This window comes from Melanerpes formicivorus, unplaced genomic scaffold, assembly GCF_026170545.1.
Source record: "Melanerpes formicivorus ecotype bairdi unplaced genomic scaffold, bMelFor1.0.p_v2 SCAF_132, whole genome shotgun sequence".
NCBI lineage: Eukaryota > Metazoa > Chordata > Aves > Piciformes > Picidae > Melanerpes > Melanerpes formicivorus.
Genome location: NW_027142484.1, coordinates 1,028,963 through 1,050,876, shown reverse-complemented (window position 1 = coordinate 1,050,876; position 21,914 = coordinate 1,028,963). Strand labels below are relative to the sequence as shown.

The 21,914-nt window shown below is 48.1% G+C and overlaps 1 protein-coding gene across 4 annotated transcripts in view; it reads right to left on the bottom strand.

Annotated features, from left to right (window-relative positions):
* Positions 1-21,914, bottom strand: part of LIN7A (lin-7 homolog A, crumbs cell polarity complex component) — a 73,703-nt gene that overhangs the window by 9,573 nt on the left and 42,216 nt on the right. For all 4 annotated transcript variants that reach the window (XM_068168101.1, XM_068168100.1, XM_068168103.1 and 1 more), the window contains exons 3-4: positions 10,836-10,907; positions 6,063-6,272 (exon numbers count right to left, since the gene is read on the bottom strand). In XM_068168101.1, the coding sequence (XP_068024202.1) occupies positions 6,063-6,272; positions 10,836-10,907 (282 nt within the window). The remainder of the gene's footprint in view (positions 1-6,062; positions 6,273-10,835; positions 10,908-21,914) is intronic.

The window sequence follows — 21,914 nt, the reverse complement described above, 5'->3', positions numbered from 1 at the left end:
GTTTTACATTTGATGCTTGTATTTTGGGGGGCAGATCATGGTCAGTGTGATGTGGCCTGGACATTCAAGAGGAAACAACAGGCCATGAAGGGTTCTCATGATCAGCTTTGCTGTGGAACAGTATGAACAGGCTATGAGCAAAAATTGTAGTCTCCCAAGCCACACCAAAGCAGCTGAAAGATTCATTTGCCTTCCAAGAATTGGCTGAGTGGCTCCAGCACCAACAAGCAATTGTGATTGTATCTGTTCTGTACAGAATAAAGAGATGGTGGACTTCAAGACTTCATACCACTTGCTAAACTGCATTTAATTCATGATTGCCTTTTTTCTTTCCCTTTTGCCCCTGGCCTTGTTCTTCCATTTTATTTTTGTTATTGTTTGTTTCCACACCCCAACCCCCCCCTAAATACAAATTAAGGGTTTGACTTTGTTGCTATCCAGGTCAATGGAAAACTCCCATTGACCTGAACAGTAATGACACAGAATCAAGCCTAAAGCTCTGAACCATAATCAGAGGGGGAAAACAGCAAAGGCAGCGCTGCTCAAATGACTCCTACTCTCCAAATACACCTGACTCAGGTCTTAATAACCAGAGTTTTCAGCTGCTGTTAATATGATTTCTGTATTAACATCTTCATTGGTCCTTGCACTCATATTACAAATGCTTCACCTGTGTAGCAATAGCTGCACCACTTAAACAGCAGAGCCCCTCTTAGGAGGGGAAAGAGTTTATCCCAGCAAAGGAAGTTGGTTTGTTGTTTTAATTCTTCTGCCTCTGCAGTGACAGTGGCGTCCCTCAGGGGTCTGTACAAGGACCTGTGCTGTTTAATATTTTTACCGATGACACAGACAGTGAGGTTGAGTGCAACACCAGCAGTGTGCAGATGGCACCAAGCTGAGTGGTGCTGTCAATACACCACAGGGACAGGATGGCATCCAGAGGGACCTGGAGAAGCTGCAGAGAGAGGTGGTGCCCAGGGGAACCTCATGAGGTTCAACAAGAGCAAGGGCAGGGTTCTGCATCTGGGCTGGAACAATCCTCACTGTCAAGACAGACTGGGGGAGGAGGTGAGAGAAAGCAGCCCTGAGGAAAAGGACTTGGGGGTGCTGGTGGATGAGAAGCTGGCCAGGAGCAGGCAGTGTGAGCTTGCAGCACAGAAGGCAAATCACAGCCTGGGCTGCATCCAAAGCAGCATTGCCAGCAGAGCCAGAGAGGTGATTCTGCCACTTTGCTCTGCTCTGCTGAGACCTCACCTGGAGTACTGTGTGCAGGTCTGGAGCCCTCAGTACAGGAAGGACATGGACCTGATGGAGAGGGTCCAGGGGAGGACCGTGAAAATGATCAGGGGGTTGGAGCTGCTCTGCTATGAGGACAGACTGAGAGAGTTGGGGCTGTTCAGGCTGGAGAGGAGAAGGCTTCCAGGAGACCTAATTGTGGCCTTCCAGGATCTGAAGGGGGCTCCAAGAAAGCTGGGGAGGGGATTTTTAGGGTGACAGGGAGTGATAGGACTGGGGGCAATGGAGCAAAACTAGAAATGGGTAGATTGAGATTGGATGTTAGGAAGAAGTTGTTCCCCATGAGGGTGGTGAGACACTGGCACAGGGTGCCCAGGGAGGTGGTGGAAGCCTCATCCCTGGAGGTTTTGAAGGCCAGGCTGGATGTGGCTATGAGCAACCTTCTGCAGTGTGAGGTGTCCCTGCCCATGGCAGGGGGGTTGGAACTAGATGATCCTTGGGGTCCCTTCCAGCCCTGACGATTCTATGATTCTGACAGCTGCTGGGCCAGGTGGGTGCCTTAGGGAAGACCACTGAATGCTCTCACCTACGACATGTGGTTTGCTCCTAGGAGACCTAATTGTGGTCTTCCAGTATCTGAAGGGGGCTACAAGAAAGCTGGGGAGGGACTTTTGAGAGTGTCAGGGATAGGACTGGGGGGAATGGCAGGGGGCTTGGAACTGGATGATCCTTGAGGTCCCTTCCAACCCTGACAATTCTATGAATGTATGAAAACACTGTAGAGATAAGAAGAGACAAAAAACCTGCAGATAACAGTGTGGGGAAACACCAACCACTACTGTATGAGGTTCACTGATATCATAAATACAAAAGGAAAAAAAAAAAATCAATCCCACTGTTCCTGCACACCGAAAAGGGAATCTGACTCTTAACCCACAAGTGGAGAAACAGGAGAATATTTCTACCAGGGTTGTCAACAAATGCTTGGCTGAAAAATTAGCCAAATTTTGCATCCCCTCTTCTACCTGACTCCCATCAGGTGTCTGACCACATGCAGAGTCTTTGCCAGATATGAACAGCCACCAAGGAATGTCTGTGCTGAGCCATCTGCAGGGCTAACTGCTTTCAATTTCCTTTCCTTTAGGGGGTGTGGGACCAAAGAATGTAACCAAATCCCCAGCACAGGAAGAAAACACTTTTTTTGTCTTCCCAGGACTTGGTGAAAAGCACTCAAGGAAAAGTGATCCCAGGCACACTGGGATAATGAATCTGGGTTCTGAACACAGAGCTCTGGTTTTATGTTGGTAATTTTGAAGTTGGATAACCACCAGCTTCTGAGCACAAACAAGCCAGAGAGATTTCATTTCCACCTCGTGTTCTGCTGCTGAGCCTCCTGTTGCCGTGCACACACTGTCAGTTATTTGCTTTTCTTTAGCTAAATTAAGAGAGGCACAGGGTGAACAGGTCCCAGTGAACAATGGTAATTTTAGACCTTTTTCCTCCTGTCTCAAGCTGTCTGCAAACAAATTGCCACTTCTATAATTTCTGCCTTTTTTATGAATTATATCCTGTGGGTTTGGCTGGGCCCAAATTGTGAGAATCATAGAATTATCACAGTATCAAAGCACCATTAAGGTTGGGAGAGGCCTCAGAAATCATCGAGTCCAATCTGTCACCACAGACCTCATGACTAGACCATGGCACCAAGTGCCACATCCAATCCCCTCTGGAACACCTCCAGGGATGGTGACTCCACCACCTCCCTGGGCAGCACATTCCAATGGGCAATCACTCTCTCTGTGTAAAACTTCCTCCTCACCTCCAGCCTAAACATCCCCAGGTGCAGCTTGAGACTGTGTCCTCTTGTTCTGGTGCTGGTTGCCTGGGAGAAGAGACCAACCTCTGCCTGTCTACAACCTCCCTTCAGGTAGTTGTAGACAGCAAGAAGGTCTCCCCTGAGTCTCCTCTTCTCCAGGCTAAGCAACCCCAGCTCCCTCAGCCTCTCCACACAGAGCTGTGCTCAAGGCCTCTCCCCAGCCTTGTTGCCCTTCTCTAGACATGTTCAAGTGTCTTGATGTCCTTCCCAAACTGAGGGGCCCAGAACTGGACACAGGACTCAAGGTGTGGCCTAACCAGTGCAGAGTACAGGGGCACAATGACTTCCCTGCTCCCGCTGGCCACATTATTCCTGATGCAGGCCAGGATGCCATTGGCCTTCTTGGCCACCTGGGCACACGGCTGGCTGTTAGGGCTGGAAAGGACCTCAATGAGCATCCAGTTCCAACACCCCTGCCATGGGCAGGGATACCTCACACTACAGCAGGTTGCTCACAGCCACATCCAGCCTGCCCTGAAAAACCTCCAGGCATGAGGCTTCCACCACCTCCCTGGGCAACCTGTGCCAGTCTCTCACCACTTTCATGGGGAACAACTTCTTCCTAACATCCAATCTCAATCTACCCATTTCTAATTTTGCTTCATTACCCCCAAGTCCTATCACTCCCTGACACCCTCAAAAGTCCATCCCCAGCTTTCTTGTAGCCCCCTTCAGACACTGGAAGGCCACAAGAAGGTCTTCTGGGAGCCTTCTCTTCTCCAGACTGAACAGTCCCAACTCCCTCAGTCTGCCCTCATAGCAGAGCAGCTCCAGCCCTCTGCTCATCCTTGTGGCCCTTCTCTGGACACCTTCCAGCACCTCCAGATCCTTCCTGTAATAGATGCTCCAGAACTGGACACAGTGCTCCAGGTGGAGTCTCACCAGAGCAGAGTATAGAGGGAGAATCACCTCCCTTGACCTGCTGGCTATGCTACATGCAATTGGGAATTTCATATGGTGGGGTTTTGTTTAGTTTGGAGGTTTTTTTTCATGTTAGCTTAAGATATTTTAGCACATTCATGAAGAATTTTGAATATAATATCATGAAACAGAGGTGAGAACAGAGTTAAATTCCATGTATCTTGACACCTGAAGGGTCACTACTTTCCTCCCTGGTATTTGGCTGAAGGAAATAAAAGGAGTTTTCAGGATCCATCAACCAATTAGTGAATATAAATTCTTCTTTTTATTTGTCTTTTTATCCACCTCTTTGAAGAGTGGTTGAACAACAACAAAATTATTTCATTTACTTCCAATCAGTGCAGAAATTCTTCCCCATGAGGGTGGTGAGAGACTGGCACAGGTTGCCCAGGGAGGTGGTGGAAGCCTCATCCCTAGAGGTTTTTCAGGCCAAGCTGGATGTGTCTGTGAGCAACCTGCTGTAGTGTGAGGTGTCCCTGCCCATGGCAGAGGGGTTGGATCTGGATGGTCCTTGAGGTCCCTTCCAACCCTGGTAACTCTGTGATTCTAAGTTCAGGCAGTTTACTTTATTCAGTGCCTTTTGGGTTTGTGTATTTTCTTCCTCAATGTGTACTGGGGCAAACAAGCTTCCAGACCAATTATTTCCTCTTTTGAGAACATGATGGTTGATAGGAGTGTCTGAGGTGTTACACTGGTATTTTGTTTCAAGAGAAAGGGAATTCCTATTGCTGAGAGAACCAGATGATGACATGAAAGGGTGGAGAAACAGCTTTTTTTTTTCTCATTCTTTATAGGCTTGCAACAAAGAAGAAATTAAAGATGGAAAGTCTGGAACCAGCCCATTGCTCCTACATGCCTTTGATGAGTTTAAATCTGAGGTTTAGATGGAGGTTTTGCATGAAAAAGGATTCTGTTTTCATTAAGAGAGGTGCAAGGCTGGCTGAATGAGCACGCTTACCTTTTCAGTGCTGTACATTCCCTTGTAAAAAGGAACAAAAAGCAAAATGAAAGGCAGAATTTCACTACATATTATATAGTCAGAGCCTTGTTTTTCCTCTCTCCCCCATCCCCGGAGGCTTTTAAGGCCAGGCTGGACGTGGCTCTGTGCAACCTGATCTAGTGTGAGGTGTCCCTGCCCATGGAAGGGGGTTGGAACTGGATGATCCTTGAGGTTCCTTCCAACTATGACAATTCTGTGATTGCCTCTATTCCAACAACCCCTTTTTTATTACCTCCATATTGAATCACATCACAGAATTACTGAGGCTGGAAAAGACCTCTGAGATCATCAAGTCCAGCCTATGACCTAGCACCACCACATCAGCTAAACATCCAATATTTTCTTAAAGACCTTACAGGGATGGTGACTCCACCACCTCCCTGGGCAGTCCATCCCAGCACCTCATCAGCCTTTCTGTGAGGAGGTGCTTCCTAACGTCCAACCTAACCCTCCCCCAAATATACACAGCTTCTCTCACAGAGCTAATTCTTGTTGTTTCATAGAATCATAGAATCAATAAGGTTGAAAAAGACAGACATCATCAAGTCCAACCTGTCACCCAACACCTCATGACTAACTAAACCATGGCTTCAAGTACCAGGTATGATCCTTTTTTGAACACCTCCAAGGATGGTGACTCCACCACCTCCCTGGGCAGCACATTCCAGTGGCCAATTACTCTTTCTGCGAAGGACTTTCTCCTCACCTCCAGCCTAAACTTCCCCTGGTGCAGCTTGAGACTGTGTCCTCTTGTTCTGGTGATGGTTGCCTGGGAGAACAGACCAACCCCCACCTGGCTACAACCTCCCTTCAGGGAGTTGTAGAGAGCAAGAAGGTCTCCCCTGAGCCTCCTCTTCTCCAGGCTAAATACCCCCAGCTCCCTCAGCCTCTCCTCATAGGGCTTATGCTTGAGACCTCTCCCCAGCTCTGTTGCCCTTCTCTGGACATATGGCTGCATCTTTAACCACAGTGTTGGAACAGTTGTGAGACCCCAGCTGAAAAGGAAAGCTTGGTCCAAGTTCCACATACCACTCCGTTAACTGAAAGCAGCTGGTCCCCCCGTTTGAGCCCTCCGTGCCTCTCAGCCACTCCTCCAGGAATGATACGAGAAATATAAATAGGGGAATTTTGTTCCTTTCCTCCCATGACATTGAAGCCCAGGCCTTCATCAGTCTTTGGCAGCTCTACCACTCGTGGGTGTGAATGGCCTTCACTTGCAGCAAAAGCAGCAACCGTTGCCTGGAAGGGGAAAAAGAAAGTCATTTGACTAGGTAGGAGAACACTGACGAACACTCTGCTGTGCATTTGTGGGAAGAACTCATTCCTGTGGAAACACTTCAGTGTTTTACCCTGACCTTTCCTGACTACCTGAAAGCATTAAAAAAAGAAAAAATAATTAAAAAAATCTTAAGCTCCATGCCAATGCTTTTGAAATAAAGAGGTAAGCAGAGGAACAGAGAGTTCAGGTGGCTTGTTGGAAACAACGCAGCAAATTAGCAGCAGAACCAGAAGTAGGCAGTGGGAAGCCTGACTGCGTGGTGGCAAACGTTTAAGATCACTACTGCAGCTCTTCTGTGCTTTGCACAGGGAGAGAATTTATTACTGAGGGATACAGAGTGACCTCTACTGTGCTCCCAGTTGAAATAAAGCCAATTGTATCCCAGGCAGCAGCAAGAGAAGTGTGGTCAGCAGGGCCAGGGAGGTGATTCTCCCCCTCTGCTCCACTCTGCTGAGATCACACCTGAAGTACTGTGTCCATTTCTGGAGCTTCTATTACAGGAAGGATCTGGAAATGCTGGAAGGTGTCCAGAGAAGGGCCATGAGGATGAGCAGAGGGCTGGAGCTGCTCTGCTATGAGGACAGACTGAGAGAGTTAGGGTTGTTCAGTCTGGAGAGGAAAAGGCTCTGAAGAGACCTTCTTGTGGCCTTCCAGTGTCTGAAGGTGGCTACAGGAAAGCTGGGGAGGGACTTTTGAGGGTGTCAGGGAGTGATAGGACTTGGGGGAATGGAGCAAAACTAGAAATGGGTAGATTGAGATTGGATGTTAGGAAGAAGTTCTTCCCCATGAGGGTGGTGAGACACTGGCACAGGTTGCCCAGGGAGGTGGTGGAAGCCTCATGCCTGGAGGTTGTGAAGGCCAGGCTGGATGTGTCTGTGAGCAACCTGCTGTAGTGTGAGGTGTCCCTGCCCATGGCAGAAGTGTTGGAACTGGATGCTCTTTGAGGTCCTTTCCAGCCCTGACAATTCTATGATTCTATGAACTGAATTGTTAACTCTCTGCTCTGCTTTCAGAGGTACAGAATTCTTTATTTTCTTCTTTGGGCACAGAAAGAAACAAAAAAAAAATCCTCAAGGGATATTCTTATCTTAAAAAAGATTAATTCACCATCTTGATGAAATCTTGAAAAGTAAGTAACCCCTAAAAGAGGTACATGAGGTTTTGTAATAGAATTGGACCCAAATGGAGAATTCAATCTTAAGAAACTGGATTTATGACTCAATTAGATTTACAAATCAATCAGGAAGATTGTTCATCTTACTCTAGCAACCAAAAAAAAGGCAAAACCCTGATGTAACAAACTGCAAAGCTTGCATCCAGGAAAGTATTACCTCTCTTACTTAATTTGTCACTAGAAGCATTTTCCTACTTATAGATCTTAGTAAATTATTACACAAACATCCAGAAGCCTTTCCAGCATCGGTAGTCCAAACTGCTTGAAGGCTTCTGCATTTCTCTCACGTTTTTAGCACCCTACTAATGCTTGATGCTGAACAGAAGCTAGTGGATGACGTGACACAATGGCTCATTCTCAGTTACATGGGGTTGTGGGGGTTTTTTGCACATGCAGACCTTGTCATCATGCATACATTTTATGTCAGACATGAAGGCACTAGGAAAAATGCAATGCAGACAGCCCAGAAATAACCAGGAAATATTGCAGGATTGAAACGTTGCTCTCTAACCCTGCTGTTCTATATGGATAAGAAATGAGAATGGCAAACACTAATTGGCTTTCTCCCCATTTACTACCACAACACAGCCAAGCTTTTCCTATCTTTTACCTGCAGGTGCAGACAAATCAGGATTGCACACACACACATTTCTTACCACAGCACCTCACCATTTTACACTGTCCATTTACTTTCAGTTAGACAAAGGTTAAAGTCACATGAACAGCCTACAGAAAGGAACATTCTAACTAGGGAGGAAAATATACTACAGTTTGGTGTCTCTTAGGGTATTTGCTGGCCACTGCACAGCTTGCTTCTCTAAAATACTGTAGAAATAATTCTCTAACACACTCCCAACCTTCACCATCTGACACAACTTTCACTTAAAAATCCCTTAGCAGAAATATCTAAGGGGAAGAGCTTAGTTCCATTAGGATTCCAGGGAGCTTTGTCACTAACTTCACAGCAGTGGGAACATAGAGAAGTATCATAAGACTGAGAGGGGATTTAATTAATGTCTATCAATATCTGAGGGCTGGGGGTCAAGAGGGAGGGCACAGGCTCTGCTCACTTGCACCCTGGGACAGGGCAAAGAGTAATGGATAGAAACTCCAGCACAGGAGGTTCCACCTCAACATGAGGAGGAACTTCTTCACTGTGAGGGTCACAGAGCACTGGAGCAGGCTGCCCAGAGAGGTTGTGGAGTCTCCTTCTTGTGAGCCTTTCCAGCCCCATCTGGATGCATTCCTGTGTAACCTGTGGTGGATTCTGTGGTCCTGCTCTGGCAGGGGGGATAGACTGGATGATCTCTGGAGGTCCCTTCCAACCCCTAACATCCTGTGAGCTGTGATCCTGTGATCTATGAAACAGGTTTTTTCGCAGGTTTACATGTTTTGCATAGCACCTGCTATACCACCCAGAAGGTAGTGTTGAGTACAAAATGATAATGGAAACAAGAAAGCCTCGGTGCGTCTCCTTGTCTGGAAGCACCTCCCTTTGTGCATGCTCTGGAAATACAGAGGACATGTCATACTGGCACACAGGATGGGTTCTTTCATGGTTGTGTGAATACCCTTAGAAAATTAACATTTTGGTAGTAGCAGTAATGTAGCTACAACAGTCTAAGGATATGAAAAAGCAGTGGTAGTGTAACACTGGAACAGGTTGCCCAGGGAGGTGGTTAAGGCCCCATCCCTGGAGACATTCAAGGTGAGGCTTGACAGGGCTCCAGGCAACCTGATCTAATTGGGGATGTCCCTGCTGACTGCAGAGGGGGCTGGACTGGATGACCTCCGGAGGTCCCTTCCAACCCAGACCATTCTGTGATTCTGTGATTCAGGCAAGTCCACATGGACAAACAGACAACAGATGTAATTAAAACAGGAAATGCATTAGGAAAAATGGGCTTGCAATTGGCTGTGGAGTCTCTTGATTGAGCCATTTGTGAGGAGGAATTTTTGAGTGGAATTTTGACTGTTTAGTGTCTGTTTAGGATGTCAGGGGTTGGAAGGGACCCAAAGAGATAATTGAGTCCAACCCCCCTGCCAGAGCAGGACCATACAATCTAGCTCAGGTCACAGAGGAATGCATGAACACAATTCACAGGATCACAGGATGCCAAGAAACACTGTGTGCTTTCTACCCTGCTTCCTCTCATATTTAGAGCTATTCTTTGGCACCTGTCTGCAAAAAAAAGGCTTCATAATTACCTGGAGGTTACCCTCACTCTGGTGATGACTTTTTTCTGTTTAACTGGTTCACAGCTCACAGGACATCAGGGGTTGGAAGGGACCCAAAGAGATCATTGAGTCCAAACACCCCTGCCTGAGCAGGACCATACAATCTAGCTCAAGTCACACAGGAACACATCCACACAGGCCTTGAAAGCCTCCAGAGAAGGAGACTCCACAACCTCTCTGGGCTTCCTGTTCCAGGGCTCTGTGAACCTCCCAGTGAAGAAGTTCCATCTTGTGTTGAGGTGGAACCTCCTGTGCTGCAGCTTACATCCATTGCTCCTTGTCCTATCACAGGGAGCAAGTTAGCAGAGCCTGTCCCCTCCTTCTTGATCCCCAGCCCTCAGATATTTATAAACATTTATTAAATCCCCTCTCAGTCTTCTCTTCTCCAGACTAAAGAGCCCCAGGTCCCTCAGCCTCTCCTCACCAGGCAGTGCTCCAGTCCCCTAATCATCCTTGTAGCCCTCCACTGGACCCTCTCCAGCAGATCCCTGTCCCTCCTGAACTGGGGAGCCCAGAACTGGATGCAATATTCCAGGTGAGGTCTCAGCAGGGCAGAGTAGAGGGGAAGGAGAAGCTCCCTGGATCTGCTGCACACACTGGTCTTAATGCCCTCCAGGATCCCATTGTCCTTCTTGGCCACCAGGGCACATTCCTGTCCTATGGATAACCTCTTGTCCACCAGGACTCCCAGGTCCCTCTCCAGGTGGCTGCTCTCCAGCAGATCACCTCCCAGACCACTGTGTCTATCAAATGCCAACCCACTGCGTCCTCTCTGGATGAGCTGCACCTGGGCAAACACCCCACTAAAATACTGGCTGCAGTATGAATCAGTAGGATTTGCTTTGGGCCAAGCAACCTTTCAGAATGCATCAAATCCCCGTTAAAGAAAAAAAAAAATCATTCTCTTTTCTTAAGCTACAGAAGCAGCAGAAAGGTGGAAATTTTCCATTATGGTTGTTACCTGGGAAGTAGCACTGGTTCTAGAGTCTGGGCTGCCACTGATGTCTAAATTTTCTTACAGTGTACACACGAATACCTGCAACACACACGCGCACAGTCAATTACTGGGTCGCTTTGGCAAGGTTCACTGCAGCAGCTGCAGGTGGCCTACCTTTGCAGTGGCCCTGGCTCGGAATTCGGGGCAGCCATTAACAGTTATGGTTTCATGCATGTATTGATACACCTAAAATGTTCATGGAAATAAAATGAAAGTTAATCATAGCGGCAAAACAAGGACTTTACATCATCCACCCAGAAAGGAGAGGCCCTTTCCCCTCACACAGACCACGCATCGTTAACGCTCTCTTTAGGCCATCACATAGCCAAGTGGCTGCTAAGTGTGCACCAGGCTTAGCTCTACAGAGAACACAGAATCATACAATGCTGGAATCATAGAATCAGCCAGGTTGGAAAAGACCTCAGAGAGCAGAGGCTGGAAGGGACCTTCAGAGATCATCCAGTCCAACCCCCCTGTCAGAGCAGCATCACCCAGGGTACTCCACACAGGAATGCACCCAGGTGGGTTTGGAATGTGTCCAGAGAAGGAGACTCCACAACCTCTCTGGGCAGCCTGCTCCAGGGCTCTGGCACCCTCACTCTAAAAAAGTTTCTCCTCATGTTGAGCTGAAACCTTCTCTGGTCAAGTTTGTCTCCATTGTTCTTTGGCTTATTGCTGTGCACCACCCAAAAGAGCTTGGCCCCTCCCCTTGACACCCACCCCTCAGCTATTGATAGACATTGATCAGATCCTCTCTCAGCCTTCTCTTCTCCAGACTAAACAGCCCCAGGGCTCTCAGTCTCTCTTCACAGGGGAGATGCTCAAGTCCCCTAAGCATCCTCCTGGCTCTCCCTTGGACTCTCTCCAGCAGGTCTCTGTCTCTCTTGAACTGGGGAGCCCAGAACTGGACACAGGATTGCAGCTGTGGTCTCAGAAGGGCAGAGCAGAGGGGGAGAAGGACCTCCTTAGACCTCAATCTGTATTTCTGATGACACTTTGCAAACTCAACTGTACATCTTCCAGCATGATTCCCTTCCCATTGCTAGAACATAATTCCCCAAAGCCAGGACAGTTAGGTAATACCTAATCAAAACTGGTGTCTCTAGGGCAACTGATTGGAATGCAAATGATGCAAACTGATTTGAGTGGTGTCTCAGCCTCCAACAATAGCTTCTTTGTTCTCTGAACTTTCCTATGAACTCAGGATTTGGAGGAGACTGATGTTAAAAAAATCTGTAGGTTGCTCAGCATACAGATGCTGAAAATGGGAGCAAAAGTTAAATTCTGGAGAAAGGTCACAGTACTTGTTTCCATCAACCACAGCTAGGGATGGTGAAAAGGACTGGCAGTCTGGTAGGTCAGACATGGAAAATCATCATCCCTTAGGAAGGAATTCTACATCCACACAAATGGCAAAAGAACAACATTGCCAAGAAGTACAACTTTCTGCCTGCTGCTTTATGCTAGGATAGACTTGTGGTACACATTTCATGACATAGAGAGCATGCAGATGACACCAAGCTGAGTGGTGCTGTTGATACAGGATGGCATCCAGAGGGACCTGGACAGGCTGGAAAGAGAGGTGGTGCCCAGGTGAACTTCATGAGGGTCAACAAGAGCAAGGGCAGGGTTCTGCACATGGGCTGGAACAATCCTCACTGTCAATACAGACTGGAGGAGGAGGTGAGAGAAAGCAGCCCAGAGGAAAAGGACTTGGGGGTGCTGGTGGATGAGAAGCTGGATATGAGCAGGCAGTGTGAGCTTGCAGCACAGAAGGCAAATCACAGCCTGGGCTGCATCCAAAGCAGCATTGCCAGAGGTGGAGAGGTGATTCTGCCACTTTGCTCTGCTCTGCTGAGACCTCACCTGGAGTGCTGTGTGCAGGTCTGGAGCCCTCAACACAGGAAGGACATGGAGCTGATGGAGAGGGTCCAGAGGAGGGCCATGAGAATGATCAGGAGGATGGAGCAGCTCTGCTATGAGGACAGGCTGAAGGAGCTGGGGGTGTTCAGCCTGGGGAAGAGGAGGCTCTGGAGAGACCTAAGAGCAGCCTTCCAGTACTTGAAAGGGGCTAACAGGAAGGATGGAGAGTGTTAGCAAAGGCTCCTTCCCTGGAGATATTCCAGGTTAGGCTGGAGGAAGCCCTGGGCAGCCTGATCCTGTTGGGGATGTCCCTGCTGACCGCAGGGAGGTTGGACTGGATAAGCTTTGGGGGTCTCTTCCGGCCCAGACCATTCTATGATTCTCTGATTCTCTTATTCTCTGATTCTGATTCTATGATTCTATGATTCTCTCTCCCTTTTAAACATCTTCAGTATGGACAAAGGAAAAACGTCCTCCACTGCCTTTAGTCTCTGGATTAGTCATACTCTTAGATGAAAAATCTCAACAAATGCCTTGATAGCAGCCAGTTATGTTGAAAGCACACTGAAAAATATGCAGCCTATGGAAGTGTTTTTTTGCAAGGCACAGGTGAATGCAAACAGTCAAAACATTTTATTTAATTTTCTTATAAACCCACCAAATCTGGTGTTCCTACATCCCATGCATTTTCTTGACCTACTTTATTAGGAACTTTGTCTTTTCAGGTGCTTTATGTCTCAAGCTTCCTTTCTCAGAGAGAACCTTTGCTGGCAAAGCATGTCAGGTTTTACAACAATCTCTTCCTTCAGGTCCTCAAGGTCTGCAGATTCAACAGTACTTTCCAAAACATGTTTACCTTTCACTGATTTGGTGATTCTTTAGCAGGAGTGCCAAAGCTTCCCTCATTGGAAAAGTAAATGGTGCTTTGCCAGGGAGGTGTCAGATCCTGTGCTCTGCTGACCTAGCCCTTCAGGTACTTAAAGACGGCTCTACACATTGGCCATAACCACCCCATGCAGTGCTACAGGCTGGGGACAGAGTGGCTGGAGAGCAGCCAGGCAGAGAGGGACCTGGGGTTACTGGTTGATAGCATCTGAACATGAGCCAGCAGGGTGCCCAGGTGCCAAGAGGGCCAATGGCATCCTGGCCTGGATCAGGGGCAGTGTGGCCAGCAAGAGCAGGGAAGTCATTGTACCCCTGAACTCAGCACTGGTTAAGCCACACCTTGAGTCCTGTGTCCAAGATGTTGAGAAGCTGGAAGGTGTCCACAGAAGGGCAATGAAGTTGGTGAGGGGTTTGGAGCACAGCCCTGTGAGGAGAGGCTGAGGGAGCTGGGGTTGCTTAGCCTGGAGAAGAGGAGGCTCAGGGGAGACCTTGTTGCTGTCTGCAACTACCTGAAGGGAGGTTGTAGCCAGGTGGGGCTTAGTCTCTTCTTCCAGGCACCAGCACCAGAACAAGAGGACACAGTCTCAAGCTGCACCAGAGGAGGTTTAGGCTGGATGTTAGGAATAAATTCTTCCCAGAGAGAGAGATTAGCCATTGGGATATGCTGCCCAGGGATGTGGTGGAATCACCATCCCTGGAACTATTTAAAAAGAGACTGGATGAGGCACTTGGTGCCATGGTTTAGTTGATTAGATGGTGCTGGGTGACAGGTTGGACTGAATGATCTTGGAGGTCTTTTCCAACCTGGTTTATTCTGTAATTATGCTGACAGGTGGTGCTTAGGGACATGGTTTAGTGGCAGCCTTGGCAGTGTTCAGATTGTGGCTGGACTTGATGACCTTAAATATCTTTTCCAATGTAAATGATTCTATGATTCTATAAAAAATGTCCTGTTCCACTGACAGGTAAAACTTCCCCAACTCTCTGTCCTGATGACTTGCTTTGCAGCATCACAATGATATCTCTCTCCACACCGAGCCTGTTACTATCAAACTGAGCTCACTGATGAACATACAGCTACAAAGACCTCCTTTCTGCTCTCAGTGGTCAGACAAAGAGGCAATCAAACACCATGGAGTAGTAAAATGTTTGGAATGACTGAGCCACAAAACTGCTGTGAGTTCACTCGTGTTGATAAAGATGTGCAGGGTGAGTGCCCAGAGGCTGGAGCCAGGCTCTGCTGGGGGATGCCCAATGCCAGCACAAGGGGAAGTGGTGGAAGTTGAGGCATAGGAAGTTCCATGGAAACAGGAGGAAGAATTTTTTCCCTGTGAGGGTGACAGAACACTGGAAAAGGCTGCCCAGGGGGTTTGTGGAGTCTCCCTCTCTGGAGATATTCAGGACCTGCCTGGATGTGTTCCTGTGTCATCTGCTCTAGGTGCTCCTGCTCTGGCAGGGGAGTTGAACTGGATGAGCTATGAAGGTCCCTTCCAGTCCCTGACATTCTGGGATTCTGTGTGATATCATACACATGGGAAAGGCAAAAGAATAATGCAAACCCATTCTAGAGACCTAAAACAGTGTACTTTCAAAGCACGGCAAAAATATTATTTGTCTTGATCAGTATCATCACTTAAAGACATTCCAGGACTTAATTCAGAAAAGCTTGGGTCAGTAAAGAAAGCTGAGACAAGGGGAGCACACTGAAAAGCCTCCTGCTTTGAGCATTTCAAATGAGAGCTTGCTCCCACTGTTAAAACATTGACATAGACCACAGCAGAGTCCAGGACTTCACCCTGCTTTAAAAAATATGGAAACCCCCACTCCCACCCCTTAGAGCCTCTAAAGCATCTCTGCTTTGTTCTATCTTTGTACTACTGGATGATGCTCATGATGGATCATAAACATGGGTTGATTATACATAGTCAGGGTTACCCTGCACAGAGGAGCTCAGTGTTCCTTGCATGAAGTCATAGGTGATTCTTATATAAGAACAACCAGCACATTATGTAAGAATAGTACTGTGTAATTGCAATAATGAATCACTGAGTAGTTGTTACTTCAAACCCCATATGGCATTGAAGCACTACTAATGCTGTGTTTGCCTGGTAACTGCAGGCTCCCTTTCATCTTAAAGCAAGAGTGCAGACTATACATACTGCTTTTGCTTGCATAGCTGTAAATGCTGTGGCTGGCTACAGCTTCTAAAAGCCTCAGCATGCAGAGGGGCCTGGACAGGCTGCAGAGCTGGGCCCAAGACAACCTCATGAGGTTCAACAAGACCAAGTGCAAGGTTCTGCAGCTGGGTCAGGGCAATCCCAAGCACCAATATAGGCTGGGCAGCAACTGGCTCTGAACCCCCCAGCTCTGAAGAAAAGGCCTTGGGGGTGCTGGTGGATGAGAAGCTCAACAGGAGCCAGCAGTGTGCACTGGCAGCACAGAGAGCTGAGCACAGCCTGGGCTGCAGCAAGAGAAGTGTGGCCAGTAGGGTGAAAGAGAAGTGATTGTCCCCCTCTGCTCCACTCTGCTGAGACCACACCTGCAACCCCTGTTACAAGAAGGATCTGGAGGTGCTAGAAAGAACATGTCCAGAGAAGGGCCAGGAGAGTGATCAGAGGGCTGGGGTTCCTCTCCTATGGAGACAGACTGAGAGTTGGGGCTGTTCAGTCTGGAGAACAGAAGGCTCCGAGGAGACCTTATTGCAGCCCTCCAGTATCTGAAGGGACATCAAGGAGCATCCAGTGCCAACCCCCTTGCCTTGGGCAGGGACACCTCACACTACAGCAGATTGCTCACAGCCACATCCAGCCTGGCTGCAAAAACCTCCAGGCATGAGGCTTCCACCACCTCCCTGGGCAACCTGTGCCAGTCTCTCACCACCCTCATGGGGAAGAACTTTATCCTGACTTTTAATCCAAATCTCCCCACTTATGGTTTTGCTCCATTCCCCCCAGTCCTGTCACTCCCTAACAGCCTAAAATAATTGTTGTTTGCCTGTAGCCACACTAAGCTCTTATCTGTGCTCTTCTTAGCATCACCTTAGCTGCGATTTGCACACAACAAATCCATGGTGATGCCTCTTCTATGTACACAGAACAGATGAACTGAAAATCTTTGTTCTCAAACTAAATAAGGTACCACTTAAATCCTCCCAGAGCAGAATATAGCTTCTTGTGCAATCCTTTTTATACAACAAGTAATTGAAATGGTTTTATAAAATCTTTTCTCCCAGTGCCTACTATTGTCTGTACAGCTGATTATACTTTTAATGTATAGAAATTCTCCTGAATCTAACAAGGTCATCCTTAAAATGCCCTCATAAGACCTGTGATTTGTGTCCAGCAGATCCAGGGAGGTTCTCCTCCCCCTCCACTCTGCCTTGCTCAGACCTCACCTGGAATATTGCACCCAGATCTGGGCTCCCCAGTTCAGGAGGGACAGGGATCTGCTGGAGGGAGTCCAAGGGAGGGCTATGAGGATGCTGAAGGGACTGGAGCACTGCTGGTGATGAGAGGCTGAGAGCCCTGGGGCTGTTTAGCCTGGAGAGGAGAAGACTGAGAGGGGATCTGATCAATGTTTATCAATATCTGAGGGCTGGGGGTCAAGAGGGAGGGGACAGCCTCTGCTCACTTGCTCTCAGTGATAGGACAAGGTGCAATGGATGTAAACTGCAGTACAGGAGGTTCCACCTCAATATGAGGAGGGTCACAGAGCCCTGGAATAGGCTGCCCAGAGAGGTTGTGGAGTCTCCTTCTCTGGAGCCTTTCGAGCCCCATCTGGATGCATTCCTCTGTGACCTGTGCTGGACTGTCTGGTCCTGCTCAGGCAGGGGGTTTGGACTTGACAATCTCTGGAGGTCCCTTCCAACCCCTAACATCCTGTGATTCTGTGATTTCCTTACTTGGGCAAAATATCATTCATTACAGAGGAAGACAAAAGTGTAGAATTTAATTTCAAGCATTTGAAAAGCTCCTTTAGGACATTTACTAAAGAAGTCTTCTAAAACAATGACCTTTGTTGACCAGGACAGGTGAAAAATTTTGAAAGATCATTGTGCAATACAAATGAGCTGAAGACAGGTCCTCCACCTGGGTCACGAAGACCCCATGGTAACCTACAGACTTGGGGATGTGTGGTTGGAAATCTGCAACCTGGGAGAGGGACCTAAAGGTATTGGTTGACAGTTGACTGAATATGAGCCAGCAGTGTGCCCAGGTGGCCAAGAAGGCCAATGGCATCCTGGCTGGGGTTAGAAACACTGTGGGCAGCAGGAGCAGGGAGGTGACTATGCCCCTGTGCTCAGCACTGGTGAGGCCACACCTTGAGTGTTGTGTTCAGTTCTGGGCCCCTCACTACAGGGAGGACATTGAGGTGCTGGAGCATGTCTGGGGAAGTGCAATGAGGCTGAAGAAGGGCCTGGAGCACCTGGGCTGCAAGGAGGGGCTGAGGCAGCTGGGGGTGTTCAGGGTGGAGAAGAGGAGGCTAGGAGGAGACCTCATTGCTGTCTACATCAACCTGAAGGGAGGCTGAAGCAAGGAGGGGGCAGCCTCTTCTCTGTGGTGGCAAGAACCAGGACTACAGGAAATGGTTCCAAGCTGTGCCGGGGTGGTTCAGGATGGATGTTAGGAAATGTTTCCTCACTGAAAATGGTCTCAAACACTGGAATAGTCTGCCCAGGGCAGTGCTGGGATCACCACTCCTGGAGGTGTTTCAGGGACCTGGCTCTTAGAAACATTTTGTGTTGACCCTTCAGTGCTGGGCTGGACTGGATGACCTTTGACTCTTCCAACCAGATGCATTCTGTGGATTAACTTCTTACAAATCACAGACTGGTCGAGGTTGGAAAGGATGCCTGGAGGTCATCTGATCCAGCCTCCTTGCCCAAGCAGGGCCACCTAGAGCTGGTTGCCCAGGACACTACCTAGATGGTTACTGTATGCTATTCTTTGCCAAAGAGCATTTGGTAGGTACAGCTATTTTTAGGGTGCCTTAAAGACCACATGGGTGTTTAGCAATATTATTTGCTGACAGACTCCCTACAGAGTCTGATGGTCTAGTGCCCAGGGAAAAGAGTTTCCACAATACATTAATAGCAGGGATTGAATTCCAGGTGAAATGTCAGTGTTTCAAGGTGCAAAGCTGCAGCTGTAAGGCAAATAGTAATGTTTCATATCATCTTCCTCCCATGTTGATTTCTGCCAAGGCTGTCAGCATCTGTGAGCTGAACATTCATTGGGTGAAAGTGTGCTGCAGAGAGGGGGCTTGTTCACACAGCTCTCATTTGTTCTGTGGAGCTCAATGTACTTGACTGTTCTCTCTTTCCTGTGGTGCAGCAAATACAGCACTCCCCTCAAGGAAGACTCCTGAAAACGTGAATATAGATCTCAAACTTTCTTGGCTCCCGCAGGTAGTCTCCTCAGACACCCATCATCTGAAATGATTCTCCCTCAGCAATCAAAAGGTACGGAAAGAGTGAGGGAGGAAAATTACACCTGGAAAACCTGAACTTGGAAGTGAATCTTAGTGGCACAGAGAAATGCACATTCTATGCCTCCTCCCAGCAGGAGCTGCAGTGAGTCAGATGCAGCAGGTATAATTGTTATGACGATGGTCCTTGTCCCCACGCATTCAGCTGGGAGGCAGAGCAGCTGCTTCAGCATTACTGAAGTATGGGACTGCCTTACAGGTACTTTTAGGAGCAAGCTTAATGAAAATTACTCCATACAGACCCATAACAAAAAAGTACATGCTGGTCTGGCCTACTTAAGTCAATGTGAAGCTTTAGAAGAAGCTCCAGCAGTAAGAGTGCACTTTGCAGCCTATTTTATAAACCTGGCTATTAAGCAGCATAGAATCATAGAAATGTCAGGGTTGGAAGGGACCTCAAGGAGCATCCAGTTCCAACCCCCTGCCATGGGCAGGGACACCTCACACTACAGCAGGTTGCTCACAGCCACATCCAGCCTGGCCTTCACAACCTCCAGGCATGAGGCTTCCACCACCTCCCTGGGCAACCTGTGCCAGTCTCTCACCACCCTCATGGGGAACAACTTCTTCCTAACATCCAATCTCAATCTATCCATTTCTAGTTTTGTTCCATTGCCCCCAGTCCTATCACTCCCTGACACCCTCAAAAGTCCCTCCCCAGCTTTCTTGTAGCCCCCTTCAGATACTGGAAGGCCACAAGAAGGTTTCCTCAGAGCCTCCTCTTTGCCATAGGAAGCTGAGGGGAGACCTCACTGCAGTCTAGAAGTAACTGAAAGGACCTTGTGGAGAGGCTGCTGCTGGTCTCTTCTCACAGGTCATTAGTGATGGAACAAGAGGGAATGGCCTCAAGCTGCCACTGGGTAGCTTTAGACTGGACATTAGAAAACATTTGTTCAGGGCAAGAGTGGTCAGGGATTGGAATGTGCTGCCCAGGGAGGTGCTGGAGTCGCCTGGGTGTCTTTAAAGGTGGTTTGGATGTGGTGCATGGGGCTATGGTTTAGGGGTGACCCTTGTAGAGTAGGGTTCTGGGTTGGACTTGGTCATCCTGAGGGTCTCTTCCACCCTGAATGTTTCTGTGATTCTGTGATTCTAAGTGTAACTGTACCTACAATAATGATGCTCAACTGACTTTTGAACAACTTAGTCTGAACATCAGGAAGGAAAAGGCACAAGGGCAGAACTCATTTTACAGTAATGAACAAGTGTCCCAAAAAGCCCACAAACAAAACTCAAGACACAGCACACTGCAGTTCAGATATGAGAAGAAGCAGGCCCAGATAAATTGATTTCCTGCAACTACTGCATTTGGGCTTACAAGAAAGCTGGGGAGGGACTTTTTTAGGGTGTCAGGGAGTGATAGGACTGGGGGGAATGGAGCAAAACTAGAAATGGGTAGATTCAGATTGGATGATAGGAAGAAGGTCTTCCCCATGAGGGTGGTGAGAGACTGGCACAGGTTGCCCAGGGAGGTGGTGGAAGACTCATGTCTGGAGGTTTTGAAGTCCGGGCTGGATGTGGCTGTGAGCAACCTGCTGTAGTGTGAGGGGTCCCTGCCCATGGCAGGGGGGTTGGAACTGGATGCTCCTTGAGGTCCCTTCCAACCCTGACAATTCTGTGATTCTATGAACCCAGAAAAAAATAGCTGCTTTGTGACAACTAGTCTGTATCAATGAGCTATTTATAGCTGACAGAATGTGGTCATTCAAGGTTGCTGGCATTCTGAATATTTTTACATGGTAAGCTTTCAGTCCACTGTGAGCAGTCACAGCTTTGCATCAGGTGTCTATTTTCAAAACCAAACATCTGTATCATTTGCAAAATTGTCCTCACAATCCCCTTCCAGGAAGCAACACTGCCTGGATGTTGCCACATGCAGCAGCAGACTAAAAAAGCTCCAGCCTGTAAATGAAATTCAGGCTTGTTTAACAACCTGAGGAGATGAGAGTGCTCTCATTCCAGAATATGTGGAAGAAATGTTATGTATCTTGGCTTTTGCATTGCCATAGAGGATTGTCCCAGTTTGAGATGGGTGCTTTAAGGGAGACCACAGAGTTACAGACCTGCAGTGTGCAGTGTCCAGCAAAGTGGGTGGGTACAGGAAATCAGCTATTTCCCCCCATAAATCCTACATCATTATAAAGCTGGCTGAGAAGTCAGTTGCTCTCTCCTTCTTCCTCTGCACATCCCTGGTAGCAGTGAGCTCCCTTATCTGGTGTGGGGGGAGGATGTTTCCAGTCTTATGTGGCCTTCAAAGCCTGACTAATTTTTGCTGCACAATATTGGCCTGCTTGGCCCTAGTCCCAGGGACTAAGGAGAGGTAGTTTCAGACCTGGCCAGCCTGAACTCAGCCTAGGAATTGGGGGAAGAGTGAGCCCTGGGGTGTGTGTTGAACCCCAGCCTGGGAGAGGAGTGCTGGGGTTTGGTCTGATTTGGTGGAGGGTTTGGTGTGAAGCTTTTGGCTTAATGAGCTGCTCTGTGAAACCCAGATCCTGCATTCCTTTGTATTTCCTATGCTTTGCTGTGCTCATCACTATGCTTTGTAACACTGTAGTATTGTAGCTTGTGAAAAGCTTTTTCCATTTCAACTTTCCAGTGTTCCAATCCTGTGTGTGGAGAGGTTTGCTTTTGCCCCAGGGGCATGAGAGCAATTTGGCCTGCTTTGAACCACAACAAGGATATTTTATTTAAATACAGCCATGGGATACCTGCAGAGCTCTCATGGGACAAACTGGGTTGATAGCAAAGAATGCTGGAGCTGGTGAGCTTGGGAGAGACCTTTGGGATCATCACAGCCAAGCAAGAGTCCATCTCTGGAGCAGTTCCTGGTTGTTGGGTTGCAGTGGTGTCATCTGCCTGGGGGCTTCATGCACAGGGACCTCAAGAGCTGCTGGGCCAGCTCTGTTCCTCCTGCTGGGCGCAGTGCAGCCCCAGGAGGTGACACTGCAGGGGTCCCTGTGC